General features: G+C 37.6%; 3 protein-coding genes and 1 long non-coding RNA gene across 8 annotated transcripts; 2 read left to right on the forward strand and 2 right to left on the reverse strand.

Annotated features, from left to right (window-relative positions):
- The first annotated feature begins 1,918 nt into the window (after positions 1 to 1,918).
- LOC141622603 (U-box domain-containing protein 52-like) lies at positions 1,919 to 8,735 on the forward strand. Its single transcript, XM_074438624.1, has 11 exons — positions 1,919 to 2,473; positions 3,295 to 3,407; positions 3,492 to 3,610; positions 3,874 to 4,097; positions 4,186 to 4,234; positions 4,430 to 4,709; positions 5,156 to 5,269; positions 5,535 to 5,891; positions 6,863 to 7,618; positions 8,088 to 8,160; positions 8,285 to 8,735. Exons 1-11 carry the CDS (start codon positions 2,299 to 2,301, stop codon positions 8,305 to 8,307), a joined length of 2,283 nt encoding a protein of 760 aa, XP_074294725.1. The 5' UTR covers positions 1,919 to 2,298; the 3' UTR covers positions 8,308 to 8,735.
- LOC141622607 (uncharacterized) lies at positions 5,537 to 6,934 on the reverse strand. Its single transcript, XR_012533032.1, has 3 exons — positions 6,847 to 6,934; positions 6,389 to 6,752; positions 5,537 to 5,619 (listed from the first exon to the last, which is right to left on the reverse strand). It is a non-coding gene; the product is annotated as an uncharacterized LOC141622607 (long non-coding RNA).
- A 1,850-nt stretch (positions 8,736 to 10,585) lies between the features above and the next one.
- LOC141622604 (protein RBL-like) lies at positions 10,586 to 14,653 on the reverse strand. 5 transcript variants are annotated; one of them, XM_074438628.1, is made up of 6 exons: positions 14,505 to 14,653; positions 14,061 to 14,109; positions 13,871 to 13,969; positions 12,201 to 13,282; positions 11,580 to 11,841; positions 10,586 to 10,970 (listed from the first exon to the last, which is right to left on the reverse strand). In XM_074438628.1, the coding sequence occupies exons 2-6, from the start codon at positions 14,077 to 14,079 to the stop codon at positions 10,759 to 10,761; spliced, it is 1,674 nt and encodes a 557-aa protein (XP_074294729.1). In that variant the 5' UTR covers positions 14,080 to 14,109; positions 14,505 to 14,653; the 3' UTR covers positions 10,586 to 10,758. The 5 variants fall into 5 exon arrangements, with proteins under 5 accessions (XP_074294729.1, XP_074294730.1, XP_074294728.1 ...); XM_074438629.1 differs by having other exon boundaries at positions 14,061 to 14,101; positions 14,503 to 14,635; XM_074438627.1 differs by having other exon boundaries at positions 14,478 to 14,635.
- Positions 14,654 to 16,153: 1,500 nt separating this feature from the next.
- On the forward strand, positions 16,154 to 20,589 carry LOC141622608 (uncharacterized). Its single transcript, XM_074438630.1, has 7 exons — positions 16,154 to 16,852; positions 18,070 to 18,204; positions 18,334 to 18,579; positions 18,953 to 19,066; positions 19,151 to 19,333; positions 19,691 to 19,908; positions 20,130 to 20,589. Exons 1-7 carry the CDS (start codon positions 16,253 to 16,255, stop codon positions 20,455 to 20,457), a joined length of 1,824 nt encoding a protein of 607 aa, XP_074294731.1. The 5' UTR covers positions 16,154 to 16,252; the 3' UTR covers positions 20,458 to 20,589.
- The last annotated feature ends 382 nt before the right edge of the window (positions 20,590 to 20,971 follow it).

Consider the following 20,971-nt stretch of genomic DNA (forward strand, 5'->3'; position numbering starts at 1 on the left):
ATGGTAATATTTTATCAGAAATCCGTCTTATTTCAGACGAAAAATAACTCATCTGAATTAAGAATTTGTGTTTTTCTATTGGCCTTAAGAGTGAGTGACTAAACTCTTCACAAGTTCAGTGATGTTATAGTGATTAAAAAAGTAGTCCATTTTAGTTTGAATTTGAGTTGGGTAGGACACCGTAACATTCTCTCCTGAACTCGATACCTCTAGGTAGAATAACCCTTACCAGTGTAGAATATTCTCAAATCAAACTAATCCGTATTTTATTTTTGGTTATTTTATAAGATAAGAAAATTAGATTGATACTCTAGGATAAAACCAATCTATTTCATCATTTCTCAAACAGAACTATGTTGGTTTGTAGTTTGGCCCTACTTTCTTTTTCAATTATGATAAAGTTGTAATTTATTCATTTTCAACTAAGTTTTAGGAGCAAGTGTCAATTAGTTTAGCCAGTAAAGTCGTGAGTGGTGATACTCATGATCCGAATTCAAATCCCGTGAGCAATCAACTTCATATTTGCCCTCGTTGCTCCCTTTACACATGAAACAAAAACCAAGTTTTATAACAATTTAATCCTTATAAAAACAAGTTGAGATCATTGTCCCTTTATTAGTCCACAAATTCTCATTTGTAACATGCAATATCTCACAAAGTACCCACTTTTTCTCTCTCTGCAACACTGTTCATGTGGTCCCCTTTCTCCACTAACCCATTTTATTACCATTTTTACTCACAAATTATCCGCCACAAATGGTAACCCGTCACAAGGGAGACCAATTATTATTAGTCTCATCTCATCTTCCACTAGCTTAATACGAAGTATATCCATACATCATCACACTTTAAATAATACTTAAAATAATAGAAAAGTGTAAACCTGTATAAGTGGATCTTACATAAATTTTGTCATAAATATTTGGAATATTCGCATATTATTTTGATCCCACATACAAGTGAAAGTGATCTATAACTCAGGTAGTTGATCATGGCTGCCAAGGACCACTTAGTCATTTTAGTAGGGATTACAAAATAAGATGTGTCCCAATAGTAAATTGTGAGATGTTATTTTTTTTGTGAGTCACTGAGTCAGCAAGGTATGGGACGAGTTTACGCAATAAAAGGAGTTTACGTACAAGTTTCTTTAAAAACCGTCTTTAGATATAAACTAATTTAAAAATAGAATATGTATCACTAATTAATATTGATTATCAATTGGATAAATGGGTTCTTTTACCACATGCCCACGTCAGATAATCGATTTTTTTTAAGCAAAACCCCTTTGAGGGAGTTTACGTACAAGTTTCTATAAAAACCGTCTTTAGGTATAAACTAATTTAAAAATAGAATATGTATCACTAATTAATGTTCATTATCAATTGGATTCTTTTACCACGTGGCCACGTCAGATAATCGACTTTAATTAATAATAAATCACGATTCGCAATACATATGATGTCGGAGTATAGGTAAACCAAGAACCTCGAGAACAACTAAAGAATGAGCGACCCTATTGAATTGCCTACGGGCAAAGGAAAAAATTGCAGTGTCAAAAAAAGAGCAAATGTCGTAAATATCATCGTCAATGAAAAACAAATCACTTCGTCCATGCTTCCTCTTTGAGAGATCTTCTACCACTGCCAGACAATCACGGTCGACCCTCCTCTCATAGTATAAGCAAAAACAAAGATAAACAAATACAGTAGCGAGAATGACTAGCGTAAGAGTTAGCATGGTGTAACAACCGGTAAGATCAAGAACTAAGCCTTCCATGGATTTCATATTGAACAAGACCCAGATTAACAACATAATATCTGTTTACGGGCCAAGTGTCGGTTTATCGTCTAAACTCGGACTATTGAGGAAAAATAATAGCCTCACTGAAATCATGAAGAATTTTTTTGAACTATTTCCCATTTTATTTTATGTAATATAGGGATGTGCACAAGTTTATGAACTATAACTAGATTTCAGGGAGTGGCTAAACATAGAACAAAAGAAATGGGTGGGAGAGCAGCATGCATAAAATTTTCAATGAGTTTCAATCATTCAAAAACTAGACAAAGAAATTAGAGAGAAAGACATGGAAATTAAAACAATGTTGCTTATGTTACATCTTTTTTGTTTTTTCAATAAAACTTTTTCGCTCGAATATGTTAAGAAACTCGGAAAACATGTTTGAATAACATTGTTCTTAACAACAATGTTCCTAATGTGTAGATCTTGTGGTGCAAATATATTATCAAATTAATCGATCACGAGATAATAAAAAAAAAATAAAAAAAAAAAAATAGGATGTGGACAGCAAAAGGGAGTGCAGGAAAAAAGGGAGGCTCAAATGGGGTGGTGGCAGTGGCAATAGACAAGGATAAAAATAGCCAATATGCCCTTAGATGGGCGGTTGATAACCTTGTTTCCCAAGGCCGGCCTATCATCTTAATTCATGTCATCGTCGACCCTAATTTTTCAGGTTTTATATTCCCCCCTGCCCTTCTCTTTCAGATTCTATTTCCTTGAACTTAGAAGGACGGGTTATGAGAGAATGAGTTATGCGGGTGGGAACTAGGAAGCTTAGTATCATCTGGTGGATGCCTAGGGGGTGAAGCCTATTTATCGTCTTATACAGAATAAAATGTGCTACCGAAAAAAAAAAAAAAATAAAAAAAATAAAAAAAAAGGTACATGATGCGCTCAAAATTCTGTTGAACTTCAGTTGTCCTATAGAGAGATTCCTGTCAAAAAACTGTTCAACAGGAAGCAAATTAGAACTTGAGAGAAACATCTCTCCAGGCAACATCTCTAAACACTTGACAAAATTTGGAGAGTATACAGATATATTTCACATGATACTCGTATTATATTTCAAGAATATGCAATGCATCAGCCGATATAGAGTTTTTAGCTTAGGCGCTGATATTTTCTAATATATTACTATACATAAAGGGTCTTTCAAAGGGTGTTGATTTACGCAGTACCTACAGAGTATGTTATACTGATATGACAGGCAACATGTTGCCATCACAGGCTTACTGTCATATCAGTAGCGTCTAATGAGGTGTTCAATGTTTTTACTAAATTGATATTCTGATTCTAGACTGATGTATTATAACCAGTTCTTCCAATGCCCCTCATATGACCATATTGACCGGTAAAAAAAACAAGCCATGCTATCATGATTCATGATAGTTACCCCCGATCATGCCTAGTACAGTAATTGAATACCTTGCAGAAAACGCTTTGTTCTACAATCTTTCATTGTTCAGGGAAATAATTCAGTTCCTTGTTTCGCAGTGAATAATGCCATTACATCAGCAAGTCCAGGAGCATCACCAGACTTCCAGCATGCTGATAAGCTAACAAAAGAACTATTCCTCACATTTCGCTGCTTTTGCACACGCAAGGATGTAAGTTTCTAAAGGTTTTGTACTCATATCTGTTTTAAGCTTGAGAGATTATTGAGCTTATTAGTTTTTTCTGGGTTTTATCAGATACGTTCCTTAGATATTACACTTACAGATACGGATGTCGCCAAAGCTTTATCAGAATATGCCAGCTACGCTGCCATTGAGCATTTAGTTCTTGGTGCTTCAAGAGGTGGACTTATCAGGTAATAACTAATAACTACTCACATTACTTAATGACAATATAACAGCGGAATTCATCCTCTTATGTGGTTCAAAGACACCGGACTGAAATAAAAAAAATATTTGGGCCCGACATGTGGGCCAAAGCCAGGCCCGGCTTCACAAGGAAATTCTGATACTGATGGGTTTGAACCCAGATCATGATTTTCACTAATTGACTTCAGAGGTTAAAGCTAGCTGACATTCACAGAAAAATGTATGATGATGTATTTCTATAATGATGTAGGAAATTTAAACAAGCTGATATACCGGCAATGGTGTCAAGAGGGGCACCTGATTTCTGCAACGTATATGTCATCTCCAAGTCTAAGATCTCATCACTGCGCAAAGCTTCAAGATCAACTCCATTCCAGTCTCCTCTTAAAAGCCAGTTAGACAGTCTAATCAAAGAAAAGCCGAGTGTTGTTGAGATTGTAGATTCACCTCCACGACAAAGTCTAACCATTCCAGGTATGTCTATTGCTGTAGTATTATGCTTTACTACTACTTCAAGATCTTCCTCAAAAAATGACAAAGTACCTGGATTTCCTGCAAACAGGGGAAAAGCCATTTCATAGAGCGCTAAGAGATGACCAGGACATAGGCAGGTAAGTCTGATGAGCTGGGAAATCTGTCTTTTTTTCCTAAGAATGCAAAACAGACAACCGTTTCCACGTTCAATAAAATACAAATACAAATACGAAAAGAAAGACAGATTTAATGACAAAAAAAAAAAGGCATGCACGAAAGTAGAAAGATAGTGATGATGATATGAGCTAAATATTTTACTGATGCTGAATCAGGTCAGGTAGAATAAATGAAAGGCTATTATTCAGTGAGCTTCCAGAAAGTGACACAGACCTCTCCTTTGTGAGCTCTGAAAGAACGAGTATCGACCACTTTTCTCCTTTGCATTATGACTACATGGATTCATCTCGCACGCCAAGGATATCAACCAGCTCAGATCACAGTTTTGGATCACTAAACTTCGGACAAAGAGCCAGTGACATGAACTCCTTCCGTGACTTCTCATTTATATCGCAAGAAAGCGGGATGTCCTCGATTGCTTCATCACACCATGGTGTAAGTAAATTTTAAGTTTCATCATATTATAGTGGACCTTTTCACCATTTCCGTGAATAAAAGATTGTGATATACCCAAGTTTCGACTTGTACACGTTTTCAAAAGTTCTACGCACCCTTAGTCTCTTACTCTGCATAGGTAGGAGGCATTGCGAAAATGTAAGTGTTGTATGGACCTCCACGATACATTACGCTCAACTAATTCTGGCAGTCAACCTATGTCAACTTTGACAGTTAATTTCTCCAACTGTGTGACAAGATACAAAGTAAAACCTATCATGTTTAATTTATCAAATCTATTATTTACATAATAATATTATCGATTTTGAAAATTTGTAGCTATTGTATTGTAAGTTGTTAAAAAATATCAGAAGATATTGTGCCTGCAACTGGTTCCCCATACGTGTAATCACAAAAGCAACTGTCTGTTTTTAAAATGAGCGCAGGAAGACGTGGAAAATGAGATGAGAAGGCTGAGGCTTGAGCTCAAGCAAACCATGGAAATGTACAGTGAAGCATGTAAAGAAGCAGTTACTGCCAAAGAGAGAGAAAGGCAAAGGGTAAGTCATAGTCGTCTGTGTAGAAAAAAGAGGGAAAAATGATTTTAACATATTCACTAGAGTTATTCATGGCCATTCCACCCACTGAGATTGGCCTGTCTGGTCCGTAAAACAACAGAGATAGACAATGCATTTAAAAAAATTTATGTAGGTGGCCTATTACCTTGTCTCAAACCCATTTGTCCAAAAATCCACGTCCAGCTCAAGCCCGCATTTGATCACAGTAATTACCGCTTATATATGCTCTTTATTGACCCAAGTGCAGGCGATGGACCTCCATCGATGGAGGCATGACGAAGATATGAAAATGGAATCAACAGTTAATCTTCAAGAAGCTTCAATGATGCTTGCTGAAAGAGGGAAAAGTAATATGACTTCAGAGTCAGGAAAAGAAAGAACACATGAACAATATACAGAGGACACATCAACATATAGTTCAATAAGATATAGAAAGTATAGCATTGAAGAGATTGAAGCGGCTACGAATCATTTCTCTGAATCTCTCAAGATTGGAGAAGGAGGGTATGGCCCTGTCTTCAAGTGTAATCTTGATCACACGAAAGTTGCAGTGAAAGTGTTACGCCCAGATGCAGCTCAAGGAAGAACCCAGTTCCAGCAAGAGGTAATCAAATCAGTTGCATAAACGTAGACAATGGCAAAACTGACTGGACACGAATTGACACAACCCAAAAAGTACAAACTCAAATTAAACTGAAACCAAAATGACCCCATCGTAGTTAACTGAACCCTAAATGACTTATTTAAAAAATAAACCGAACAATCACGACCCTAGCCATAACCACACTCTAAATGACACAAATCCCAATATGATACATACCATAAATGATCAGGCTTGCAACTAAACCAAATGACTTTGATTGCCAAGTCTACTTAATGCCAATTGTATAGAAAGGGTCCTTTTTTATGATATTTCATTTCCGGGTTTAGTAATGCAAGCCATACTAGTTGGTCATTAAAAAGGCAACTATAAACGCCAATAATACAGTATGACTGTCAGCAAGAACACATTTTCAGTGGAATCCGCCCAATGTGACTACATCTACTCAGAGGTAAACTTTCACAACGGGAAAGATATATAACTAGGCCAGATGAGTTTACCTAAGGGATTCTTGTAAAAAATACTCCCGCCATCCATGAGTTAACTTGTTTCTTTTGCACGAGAATTACGGAGTAAAAGTGTAAGTTAAGATTTGGTATCGCAAGATAAAGGAAGTATTTGAAGTGAGAAGCTTATTCCTGATTTCCTGGACACCGCAGGTAAGAAACAAGGAAGTCTGTCTTTTCATGGACAATGAAATATTAAGCAATTCTCTAACAAAAAAGGATTAATTATGATAGCTTTTAAAAACTTACCTCCTAAGTTGGTTTAATGGAGCCCCCATGCATACAGCACATAAAGCAATTGTAATGTTGTATTGTTCATATCTTACAGATCTACCAGTTCAGACATCGACAATGTATACTACAGTAGAATTCAGAAGCTTTAGAGATCCACATTAATTATGGTTAAAAGTAGATTATATATTTAAACAAATCTATTCCTAAAGTCTTCTTACCTTAACGGTGATGCAGGTGGAAGTACTAAGCTGCATAAGACATCCCCATATGGTTCTCCTTCTAGGAGCATGCCCAGAATACGGCTGCATTGTGTATGAACACATGGAGAATGGCAGTTTGGACGATCGCCTATTTTGTCGAGGTAAAACCCCTCCTCTTTGTTGGCAAGTCAGGTTCCGAGTTGCTGCAGAGGTAGCAACAGGACTGCATTTCCTCCATCAGACAAAGCCGGAGCCACTAGTTCATCGTGATCTTAAACCCGGCAATATACTACTAGACCGGTACTTTGTCAGTAAGATTGGTGATGTTGGATTGGCAAGGCTGGTGCCCCCTACAGTGGCTGATCATATAACCCAATATTGCATGACATCAGCAGCTGGAACATTTTGCTACATTGACCCAGAGTATCAACTAACGGGTATGCTTGGAGTCAAATCGGATGTATATTCATTGGGGATTGTGCTTCTCCAAATTATAACTGCCAGACCACCGATGGGTTTGGCCCACCAAGTCGGGCGTGCCATTGAAAGGGGAACATTTTCCGAGATTCTGGATCCTTTGGTGCCAGATTGGCCAGTAGAAGAAGCCTTATGCTTGGCAAAGATAGCCATTCAATGTGCAGAGATGAGACGGAAAGACCGTCCAGATCTTGGGAAAGAAGTTTTGCCAGAGCTTAACAGACTAAGGGACTTCGCTGATGACAGAACACCGCCTTTCATGTTTTATGTCAATGCAGGTCCCTTCCCTGCCCACCAAACATCCGCAACACAGGTCAGAGCTTAGGGTATGGTTGTAACGGTAAAATTGTGTGCTGGGAAACTACTATAGAACACAAGCTTTGCTTAGACCTGGCACAACTCACACGAGCTAAATCACCCGACGAGGATAACCTGACTGCAGACCTGAACTAGGTTAGAAAGAATAACTCGACATGACTGGAAACCTTAACTGACATATCTGACCGGTAGTTGATATGAGCCTTTTTTGCACCTAATACCTACCTGACCCAAAACCACCCAGCCTGAAAAATGACCTGATGTGATATGACACTGATTGATCCAAAACAACCAATTAGAAACTACACTTAAGTTACTTGCGAAATAAATGTAAAACATCGTCCTAAATGATCCAACCTAGACCCAACCTGACCAAAATGACTTGAACAGTTCCAACCTAACCCAAAATGCACGCTGATTTGAAATGTGAACCATAAAACTAAAGAACATATATCGTATTGTAGGCAAGTGATCCAGCAATGGGGCATTCAGCTGCAAGCAGCATGAACCCTCTCTCGTCTACATCATCACCAAAAGGTAAGCAGTAAAACGGTAGAGCTCAAATGCTCAATTATCATCACAGCTTTTCATCAAGACGACGACAAATATTTATTTTACTTTATCACTTATCTTTTCCTATCTCACCCTACCTTAACTACAGCGATTTCAGGTGAGGCGGAATGAGTTTGGTGCTGAGCTGGTTGCTGATTTTGGAAGCTATCAATCAATTTTACCAACAATGAGTCTTGTATGAGATGCTCTCACATGTGAGGCCAGCCAACATCCTCATTTAGATATAGGGTTAATGGTTCGGTCTCACATCTGAGACCTCTCATGTAAGTTTTTGCCTATTGATGAAGCAAGTTGATGAGTCTAGACATAGATACACCAAGTGCGCTTGTAGATAGAAATCCACATAATCCTCTTTCTTATTCATCACCCCATCTTACGTATTCCTCACTTAGATGTAGGGTTAATGGTTCGGTCTCACATCGACGACCTTTCATGTAATTTTTTGTGAAGCACCAATTGTTGAAGCAATCTGATGGGCGTAGGCATAGAATACATTCAGTGGGCATGTATATAGTAACACAGAATCCTCTTTCTTTTTATTCCCTCACCCACCAGACACAGAGAAAGAAGGAAAGATGTGAAGTATAAGATTTGCATCTTAATTTTTGGTACCCAAGTCCATAGTGAAATTGTACTTGCTTAACCTGGTGGCAACTCTCAAGGTAATGCAAGAAACTAAACCGATATAGGTCAGGCCTTTATTATTAAACAGGTGTAATAACTAATAAGTACTGATGTAACAAAATACATGATACACTCACAAGTTTTGCATGGCATATAATAAATCAGACAAAAGATTGAAAATTGTAGTTACCTAACTATCAGAAGATTTTAGACATAAATGCAACAATGCAAATTCACAAACAATTGAATGCTCCAAGAGTTTTTCTGATCACGCAGCAACATTTGAGTAAAATTCAGCTTAAAGGACCCTATTAAAACTGCAGAACTTCATGTGTAGTACCAGCGGATGGGTTGTTAGCAAAACATCTCTGAACAAAGAGAAGCATGTGAATTTTTCCCCCTCATTCTCTGTTGTTACAAAAATTAAGAGTATGTTCTTAATCGGCATGTGAACATCTACAATATTTTTAGAAGAACCTTCCATTCTAAGAAAATTTCACCATCTATTCTGGTAGTAAAAACTTCTGTAAGGAACAATTAAATTGATCTCACCTTCAGGTTTTTCTTCAGATTAACCTTTCATGTATCAAGATCAAGCAGTCAGGGACATTTTATTTTAACATGGTTGCCTTGTATTAAGGTCTTGCCTCATAATTATATGTCAATATGTAAAGCAATACCAAGAAATATAGACAACATAGGTAAATGCCAACGGTTGAAATACAAGGAAAATCAAGAAATACTTTACTCACAAAGACTTAGAACATTGCCTTAAGCAAAAATACAATGTTGATTTTAACATAAATTCCCCATAAAGAATTGTTTTATAAAGGTATTAGAAAGCCTGCAAATATGTTAGTGGCACAACCGACTAGAGAAGGATAGGTAACTGCAAAATTGGTCCGAATAAAGTGGATAGATTTAAACATACCGTGCCCAATGAGTAAGAAATTCCTGTTGCCGAACTCATACCTAGACCAAGCCTGCAAATGATCACTTGGAACTTGTATACCTTACAATCCCGCAAAAGTGCTGCTATCAACGAGAAAAACCCATTCAAGCGCTAGACCAGAGAGAAATCCAACCCAAACCCTTGCTTATGTCCACCAATCCATTGCTACAGAACCTGTGATTGTGGGTGAATACTTAAATTTGGTAACAAACTTCAGAAAGAATATTTTTTTCATACAACAGAAAAACAAAAAAAACAAGGAAAGCCCTTAAATCACTCACCCCCAGCACCCTCAATGACTCTTAGCAGCATCCTGACCCAAATGATTGTGTTTGTAGCATCAAAACCAGGTGCAGAATTGTATGATCTTGTATACAACCTGCATTGTCTCCTCAAATAAACTCTACAAGCTGGCATATACCACATTACCACCATAAATCGGTTCAGGAAACAGACATCAGAATATGAAAATAGGGGCTCACCATTAGGTTAGGTTTACTATGTCAGCAAGGATCATCCAGCTCCAGACCAAGGAACCATTGCCGACTGAACAACAAATCCTAATTCTGATGATGTTATGTCTCCCTAACATTCTTGATAGCATGGATTAAAAATATTGCGAAAACAAATACAAGACAGTCTTACAAGTCAGAACATCTAATTAACATAGAAGCAAATGAGAAGTGCACAAGTATTCGAGGTGGTCTCACGTCATGTGAGACCGTCTCGTACAAGACCAGTTGTAAAATTACATAGTCACCACAAAATATTGCAATGTTATAATCTCTAAACAAATGCAACAAGAGCAAGCTGATCAGGATGAATACGCCGCCAATATTAATTCCTTAGAAAACTGTCGCAGACATAACTTGCTGCATAATCTCTTGAATGATACAACATCTAACATACAACAAGGAAAAACAGAGAAGCCTAATTTAACTAAAAATCTGAATGACTAATATACATCTACATTATAAATTGTCTGTTTAATAGTCATCAGAAACCTCGTCCAGATCTAGGGGTACGTCATTTTCCTCGTCTGCTGATTTATTTTTGGACTTGGAAGCTTTCCCAGAAAGCTTTGCCTTCTTTACAGGTTTCTTTACCATCTCTGCCTGCATATCCAAGATTTTCTCTGAGGGTTTTCGACGTCTTTTCACACGCCCCCCATTAGTGTCCTCAGCAGAGTTATCAATACCTGTAAATTAGGATGAAAGTCAGGTCAGTAAGGTTGAAATTTCACAATTAACTTAATGTGTGAACTGGTCGTTACCAAATGATGTATGTAGTAATCAAGAGGGCAGTTAGCTGTTGTGAAAGAATACTGAAAGTATCCTACAAATGCAGAGTTTATACTACATATATGCTCTAACTGAAGTTCACAAATACCACCTAATTTTTGACTTCGAGCACATTGAATTATTGAAATACTTCATGCATGCAACTTTTGTAGCTAAATATTTAAGAAATTTCACAACAAATGAGGCCTCAAACATCATCGTCAGAGGGGGCACACCGCACACGCAAAACCAGAAAATTAAAAAAGAAAAAAAAAAGTGGTCTTCTAGAGTTATAGGAATCTAAACCTAGTGATTTCAAGCCTTCAATTTCATAACAGTAGGCCCTACATATTTTGCATTGGCAACTCCCAGGGCCTCAGCTAGGTAAGTACAAGGGGTAAAAACTGCTAGTCTGCTACCCCATATTCAAAATATTGGCTCTGCTGATCTGCTCCTAGTAACACCTTCAGTAGTTCAAAAGGGAAGCAGTGACTTAATACACAGAAGAGCAAAAGAGTTAGCATTACCGTCAATTGGACTTGACTCATGGTTCATAGCATGACCATTCATCAACGCTTCTCCAGAAAGGGGAGAGGCAGAATTATTATTGTCCAACATCTTCACAGAGTTGCCAACACATTTATCTTGCTGCTCAGGAGCATCAGGACAAGGAAATACAGGCAAGAACAAAAGTTCCTTGTGTGAAGACTCTGAGTCACTACAGGATGACTCATTCTCCACTGTGAGAATATCAACCTCTTCATCTTGGTTAACCTCTGACTCTTTCACCTGGCAGAATCAAACAAATTGTCAAAAAGCAGTCCTGAAATAACAGTTACAGCTAAAACTAAACCGTCACCGCCAACAACATTACCCCAATTTCTAGCTGGCTCCTGCTTGTGGGGGTTAAGGGAAATTGGATGTACGCGGCCTTACCCATGTGTTAAAAACACAGACAGGATGTTTTCAAATACGACATATTGCTACTTCCCCATACAAGAAAAATAGTGTGTTTAGTGAACGATTTTTGCTTTATTACATCTTATTCCAAATCCAAAGAAGAGAGTCTCTTTGGCACCGTTAAAAAAAGAAAGTTAAGCAATCATGAAAAGCAGCACAAAAAGGTCAGCTATTGGTAATTAGTTTACCTTTTCGGTTTCAGGCACAATATCAAATTCATCTTCTCGTTCCACATATTCTTCATTCTCTTCCAGCTCTTTGAAATCTGGGGCAAATGCACTCCAGTTTTCAGTGTAGTCTTTAGCCCATATATAGATCAAGCCAGTCAACGAGACTGAGATAACAATAGGACGAACAGGATGCCATGCTAGATCAATCAAGGCTTCTTTTGGCCCTTCAAGAATTTTCACAAGGTGCCCAGCACGGTCCCATATGTATATTTTGTGCTCTCCTTTGCTAGCAGAACCACCAATTACCCAATCACCATCACCACTAAACCCAGGTGCCTTCCAATGGATCCGGGTTACCGAATCTTGAAATTCGCGAAACAGCACCAAACTCTTACATCCAATGGCTTTCAGCTTCTCTACCTCATTAAGATCATTCAACGCTACACACATCTCATCAAGCGCCTTTAAGCCTCCTTTTGGAGGTAGCAAGTTCTCATAAACCCTAATAGTGCGATCACTTGAATTTGTGAGAAGATACCGGCCATTTCTGCAAAATACAATGTTCTTAATCACAGCACCCCCCGGGATGGGGATCACTGCACGAACTTGAACATTGCTGTGATCAATTATGAGGATTTCTCCCTTAGAATTTCCCAAATAAACCAGGTCACCATGCATATTAAAGCACGCAGGAGTCTGAGGAGCAGAATCGTCTGGAACTTTGTTACGTAATGGAGCCGAACGCCCATCTCCCTCTACCAGAACTGACGCAGGCAACACGGTAGTTTTACCGGTCAATAAGTCGACAATCAAAGGAGCGGAATAGACAGGACAGGCCAAGCACAGAGATGGAGTTGGGGAGCTAGGATGTAAGCGAGCATGCAAAGGGGTTTTCTCCAACACTGTCTGAGCTATTTTCTCTCCAGTAGCAACATCCCATAAGATTAATGCCTTGTCAGCAGAAGAAACTAGGATGCGATGACCGTACTTTGACCAACAAACGCTAGTTATAGCATTTGAACAGTCTTTATCCCGCAGCTCTTTTGCAATCCCCCTGGTTTCGAAGTCCCATATAACACAAGTTCCATTGGAGCAACCAGCTGAAAGAAATAAGCATTAGCCACTCAGCGGTAATGCAAAGACACGAAGAGCAACATAGGTTGATATATAAAATCATCCTGGCTATGAAAGTGCTTTAATCAACATCAAGCATATAGTAACACACTAACACACAAAACGACAAGAACAGAAGTCGACCAAAGAACATACATAATAAGCAAAGTTGGGTAGCTAAGTGAGGGAAGAAATTATTTTGTCAAGGCCTTGTTTGTCACTCCCTGCAATCCATTGAATTGTATACCTATTCCATTTGATAGTATATGTAACCTATTTTTCCGCCTCAACAGCATATTGAGGCTTCCACCTTTAAATTTTTTTCAGTCAATACATATCAAACAACAAAGTTCAAAATCATGGTCTTGCACTCCAAACATAAATTATTATTCCAAAAAACTGGTTTTACCGATAATGCAAATATAACCATCAGCAAGATCACACATTTTCGTTTCATAGTGGAAACATAACCTATTCCAAGCTCAAACTCAGGTTATAAACCTCAACGCCACACAGAAGCACGAAAATTATACGAAAAAGAACATTAAACACAGATAATAAGTAAATAATAATACCAGCAAGAAGGGTTCCGCGGCGATTAAAAGCAACGCACTTCATAACACCATGCTCCAAATACTCTTCTATCACCTCCGGAAAATCGCCTTGCAACGGATCTACACCCCCCCAATTAAAAATTAAGTTCAATTAAACAATGAAGAACGTCAAAATATCGAAATTAAACACTAAAATAAGAGAGAAAATCACCTATAATTGCAGAATTCATTGTGCATTACACAGCAACAGCAACAGCAACCTGATAAAGCAAAAGAATCAAAATATAAGAAATACCCAATTCAATACTCTTTAAAGGGTACTCAAATATCAAATTTAATTACGGAAAAAGTTCGGTTATATAATCAAATTCAAATTCTGGGTTGTCTATTAATTGGGTGTTCAATTAGATAAGGTTAGTACTTAATTAGGTAAAAATTCAAAGATTAAGTGTGAGAATTTAAGAAATACCCAGTTCAATGCTCCTTAAAGGGTACTCAAATATCAAAATTAATTAGGGAAAAAGTTGGGAAATGGAATCAAATTGAAATACTGGGTTGTATGTTAATTGGGTGTTTAATTAGGTAAAAATTGAAAGATTACGTGGGAGAGTTAAAGGAAATTACTTACGAAGTTAGCAGCGAAAAGGGTTTTTACCGTTTTTGATTTTGACTGTGGAGAAGCTGTGAATTATATGGGAAGGAGTCAAGAAAGTGTGAGGTTAAGATGAATGAAGAGAGAAGTTATTTGTGTTGTTTATGTGAACCCAGCAACTAAATTACGTAGATCTACATATATATTGAGTCGACTTACCAAAAAAAAAAGGGAAAATAAGAGGGGAGCTAGAGTAAATGAGTTCAACTGTTCAAGATGATCTAGAGTTCAAGACTTCAAATGTTTCAACTCTTGAAGCACTACTTAATCCAAAAGACGGTATCTCAGTAACTAAAACACTACATAAATATATGTGAAGTATTATGGATAACTAAATCCGATAAAAAAGACGTCATCTCTCCATTCTAGTCATTTGTTTAACTTTACTTTTGATACAAACATCAAACAAAGAGAAGAGAACCATTTGTAATACTCCCTCCAATTCACAATAAAACTCCTTATTTCCATTTCCGTCTATTCACAATAACTTCCATATTTCCTTTTTTGGTAAGTGTTTGTGTGGTCCAAATTTAATTGTATGGTGGGTAATGTATTTGTGTGGTTCAAATTTATTTATATGGTGGGATGGTGTGTTTTCTTAATTTTTGTGTCAAAATAAAATGGGAGGTTTATTGTGAATTAGAGGGAGTAATTGTTAATGGATGACAATTAACAAGTACTCCGTACTTCATAATAGTGGTCATAATTGACCATTTTGCCCTTTAGATTTCATCTCTCCTTTTTTTTTCTTAGTTTTGTTTTATGACCCTTTCAACTTCAACCACCACCATCAAACTACCCCCCACCGCCTCTACCCTACCCCACCACCGCATACCTGATCATATTCGCCGGCCAAACACCCCAGATCACCATCCCTAAATCGTTGACCTCATACTCCCACACCCCCAAATCCGCGTCACCCTCGCCTCTTTCCCATATTTGACCACCCCGCACCGCCGCCCCTTCCTTCCACACTATCTCTCCCATCACCCTGCCATTCCTAACCCTTACTTTAATAAATCTTAATCTCCTCAATTCTTAATTTAATTTATCTTTTTAACTTGATACAAACAAAGTTAGAGTCTACATATTAAAATTAGAACAATCACTCGATCAAAATGAGAATACAGGGTAATGATTGACTAATTTAATGAAATCTGATTAATTTTGAAGGAAGATGAGAAAAGGGGATTGGATAGTTTGTGCTTTACACCAAGGGCAAGGTAGGGAAAAAAATTATAATAAAGAGTCCATGAAAAAAAAAATAAGCAATTACGGAGTACGTTTTAAGAGAGTTCTAAGCGAAATCGCGTCACACCGAATTCAGTTCATAAACTATACATCTGAGGGAGTACCTCTTATTTTTTATTTTCTTAATTTTAATTTAAAGTTTTTGAGCACGTTTATTAAAACATTACACTAAAAAAATATAATATTACTAAAAAAACTATATTTATAAATGATAATATGCTCAGAAAAAATGTGTATATGCTCAAAAAATATCAGGTCTAAGATAGTGCCTCAAATGAGTAATCATTTTTCTCCACCGAATTAGCATAAAAACAACAATTAAAGATTTGAAGACATAAGTAAAACGAGTTATTACACTAGAAAAGTAGAAATTGTGTTCGAAATAAAGGGACACTAAAAGAGGGGAGGTTTAATTAGGGTTTAAGGAACTTGCACAGTTCATCCATGGAAGTTAAAGCTCAATTCTTTCTACACTATTAACAACATCAACACAAACAATAATGTTACCATCATCTCCAGCAACAACAACAATGTCAATTACTCCAATTTCAATACCTCCATTTTCACCCTCAATTTCCCACAAAAATCCCCAATTTCACAACACCATTTTCATCAATTTCCATAATTACCACAACCACCATGTAAAGACTATATCTTTTACCAAAATACCCTTCAAATCCCACCCTCCCTACCTACCCACTTGCTCCTCTTTCACCAATTCCTCCCCAATTGAGGACGAGGAGGCAGAGCTATTAGAGGGTATTTCAGAGATTTTACTCGAAGCCGGGGTTTCGAAGGAGGAATCATTAGAAATCGCTTCGAAATCACGTAAATATGGGAAGATGTTGAGGGATGGGGTTAAGGATTTGGATGAGCTTTCTTTGTGGAGTTCATGGATGAGGGAACATAAGAATGGTGAAGGGGGTGAAATGACAGATTTGCCCTTGTTGTCATTGAAAGAGAAGGTTAAGTGTATTGCTAGAGAGAAGGGTGATAATGGGAAAATACCATATTTGGAAAGTGTTGGGTTGAGTCTTTCTTCTGCTGTTCATCTGTCTAGAATTCTTTCTAATCACTCTCTATCTTCCCTTATTCAAAAGGTATTGCCTTTATTGATTTCGAGTTAGTTTTGTGCAAGACGGTTTTTTACAAACATAACCCATATCAGTGGGAAAGTAGTTAATAAAAGAATCGGTTTTATGATAAACTTGTGTAAGGCAGCCTCGTCACAAAGTATTTGTGATTTCTTTTAATTGTCATTTTTGTAAAATGATTGTTCTTGTTTCAGGTAATTTGGACTTACATTGATGTGATTGACTGATTGTATTAATTTGGTGATATTAGTATTACTCATAAGTCATAAGTTACCTTGTATATTATGATAGGGAATTAGTTGCAATTTCGTTGCCGGAAGTAGATTTTGTTGTTAGATTGATTTGAATTATCAAGGACTAAGTTTGGTTTGAAGTTTGAGCCTTGAGGAAGCTTTGCTTGATTATCAATTACGTTTGAAGTGTGAACATGTAGCCTTTGAGCCTTTGCATTTGACATTTCGGGTATGGAGGGTGCTTTGACCTGTCATGTGCAATCCTGCCAGCCCCTTGTGTCGAATTAAGGATTTTGGGGATACTGTTACGGGTCTGGTAATCTATGGTACACGAATTTCTGTTGAACCAACTTAAAATGAATCTTTATAGCTTAGTGGAAATTATTGGTTTAATTGAGATTTGGCTGTAGCGGTATCTTAGGAATGTGGTCGAGCCTGTGTGCGAAATGCTGCCTTAATAGTTTACGTCTACCCGCAAATTTTTGCGGTCTTTCTGATGCTTACTACTCGCAGTACTTGGAAGTGTCAGACTTTCAACAACAACAGCAACAAACAACAACTTTTTACTAATGACTCTAGGTCTCCCTCAAATTGAGAGGTAGAGGAAGGGGTCGAAGTTTGGGCGTACGCTATCTTACATTTGTGTTAACAAAACAAAGAGGCTGTTTAAGAATGACCGACCTTTAATGAAATTGTTTCAAGAATTGCAAGATTAGCTCCTACCTTCATAATGAGAAAAAGTGCGACCTTCTTAATAATATACCATCTTGCTTTATTTCATCAGAATTGAGAATTAAAGAACAGTGACTCTTTGGCTCCATTTGAACTGTAGTATGTGTGTGCTGGCACTATCTGAGTCCTTTCTCAGAGATGAAGTTAATGTTTCTACGTGAGTGTAGTTTGTAAATTCAGGCACAACTTTATCGAAAGTTTGCCATATTTGACTCCTGTGGATTTTCTAAATGGTTCTTATTATGTGTTTCTTTATAGGTTAAATATGTCAAGGAAATCTTCTTTTCTTCCAATGATGAGAAATTAGTTGGTAAATTTGCTCGCCGTATGATGCTCCACCTATCAATTTCAGTGGATGAGGATGTTCAGCAAACTTTATCATTTTTTGAAAAGGTTAGTCATGATCACGAATTCAGTGATTTATAACATTTCATCATCAACCTTATATTTGTAGTTTGTAACTACAATTGCATAATTACCTCCTTCAATTTTGTAAGATAACTTCTTTGTGTGTTCTTATAGATTGATGCAAGACGTGGTGGCTTGGATATGTTAGGATGTTATGATGCTTCTTTTAGGTATCTCATTGAGTCGTTTCCTCGTCTACTTCTCTTATCAGTGGATAACCATATGAAACCGCTAGTCAACTTTCTGGAGAGTGTTGAAGTTCCAAAAGATCGCATGGGGAATGTCCTCCTTTTATATCCTCCACTTCTTTTCCTCGACATTAAAGAAGTCATTAAAGCCAGATCATGGACCCTTGAAAAGGTACTTGCCTCAGTGTTTGATATCGGGACTTGGTTCACAGCATGATGCCAGTAGTCTATTTAGGTTTTCGCCTGTATCTCTTGAAGTTTTGGCGATGCATCTTACGTGGTAGTTACCTATTATCCAACTACATCTCATATTGCTAGTGAAATCTTTCTACCACTGTTCTGCCTGAGCTAACTGGCCAATACATTCCACTCTTCCAATGCAAAGCGATGCTACTGATGTTGGACATGTGTTTTTCACTTTTTTCTTAACTCCGCAAATCCTTCTATCTTCTCGTGGATAACTCATACTGGCATTTATGTTCTTTATTACTACCATACTCCTGAATATCTGATATTAAATTGCCGGCTGTGTTTCTGCCTTATAGACTGGAGCTTTGGACAAAGATTTTGGTAAAATGTTGGTGAAATATCCATGGATTCATTCAGCCGGTGTCCAGAAAAATTATGAAGAAATTGCCGCTCTCTTGGAAACTAAGAAGGTATGGCACTCAATGTGATGTCAGTCTGAGATTGTTATTGTACCTCCTAATTTGATTGGAATAAGATAAATCTTTTTGTTGCAGGTACCAAAAGACAGTATCGATCGAGCTATTATCAACTGGCCTCTCTTGCTGGGCAGTTCAGCTGACAAGCTGAAACCAATGGTCGAAGAATTAGATGAGCTAGTTGTAAGAACCAATAAGTTGGGTAAAGTCATAGCTACAAGTCCTCAGCTTCTACTCCGAAGAAAAGAAGAATTCTGGACGGTAACCTCGTCTTCCTCTCTTTGGCTGTTTACTACATGACTGTCACTTAACTGCATGAAGAGGGGCGAGATGGCCTAGTTTTCCTGCATGACTGTCGCTTAACTGCATGAAGAGGGGCAAGATGGTCAAATTTGTCATTTCGTTTTGTTAAAACTACTATTTTCATGTTATCTTTTTTAGTTTAGTCGAAAACAACTGTATATGTGGGAAAATCCTGGTAGAAATTAAGCAAGTCTAAGGAGGACAATATAAATGGGACGGAGAGAATAATTTTTATGCCTAGTATACTGTCAGTGATTAGTTTTTCTAAGTTTGTTTTTATCCTCGTTAATTGACTATTAACTCCTTGCCATTCAGATGCTTACTTTCTTGCAAGACATGGGATTTGACACGGGAAGTATTGGTAAGATCCTGGCACGCTGCCCTGAAATCTTTACTGTTCGGGACGTTACAACCCTTCACAAAAAACTGGAGTTTCTCGGTGGCTTGGGCATATTTAAAGAACAATACTGTCGGGTTATAAAGAAGTACCCTGAGTTCTTCATGTCGGATACTGACAACACGGTAATGCCAAGGTGAGGCTCATAAGTCATAGTAATTACTATTCGTATGTGAATTATGCATTTTGGTTCGAAGCTGCCATGGCTTGAATAAAGTGTAGGTCGGAGATTTAATTAAAATTTTAAAACTTGCAAGCATAAATACTGCGCTCATGACTCCCTTTACACGAGATAAAAACGAGGTTTTGTGACGATATCTGACGAGTGACAACTGATTGTTTCATGTGCGTAAATAGGCTAAGGTACTTGTTGAAATGGGGGTTATCAGAGAGAACTATCGCATCAATGGTTGTACGTTTTTCTCCACTACTCGGCTACAGCATCAAAGAAGTCCTAAAGCCGAAGTTGGAATTCCTGGTGAACACCATGGGGAAGTCGATCAAAGAAGTAGCGTACTATCCAAGGTACTTCAGCTATTCTTTGGAGAAGAAGATAAAACCCAGATATCTTGTATTAAGAGGTAGGAATGTAGACTGTAGTTTGGAAGAGATGTTGTCCAAAAACGATGAGGAATTTGCTAGCGACTTTTTAGGGATCGAGAAAGTGTCTGTATCTATTAGATAGATGAGTTGAGATGCGTCACTTCAGTAATATTAGTTGTAGCACACCGCAGTTTAGAACTTCTGTAAAGGAATATTGACAATGTCATTGTATATACAGAACCCAATATCTAGCATTAGGGGAATGGTTTTGAGATATCGACTTTTTTAAGCCGTCTCCAAAAGAGTACCTATTATTCGTGTACAAGATTGTTGTTGGAGATCGGGTATGTTTCAATACCATCTTTACATAAATTAGGCCATATTTCTGAACTTTCCAATGATTCGAGTTGCTTCAAATACACCCTACTGATTTCAGAGACGACACTGCTGATCCGACTCAATTTTCATGCAAGATCCAAACAAAGACATTGGAATGCCTCCGAAAGCGTCTTGCGCTACCTAATGTTCCTACGGTCTTCCTATCCTCACAAATCGGCCTTGCAGTCGACAAACTAAGCACATGAAATCGATACACTGTACGCAATATGATACAATCCCTCACTGTGAATACTTGTCAAATGCTATTGTAAATACTA

This window comes from Silene latifolia, chromosome X (genome assembly GCF_048544455.1).
Source record: "Silene latifolia isolate original U9 population chromosome X, ASM4854445v1, whole genome shotgun sequence".
Taxonomy (NCBI): Eukaryota; Viridiplantae; Streptophyta; class Magnoliopsida; order Caryophyllales; family Caryophyllaceae; genus Silene; species Silene latifolia.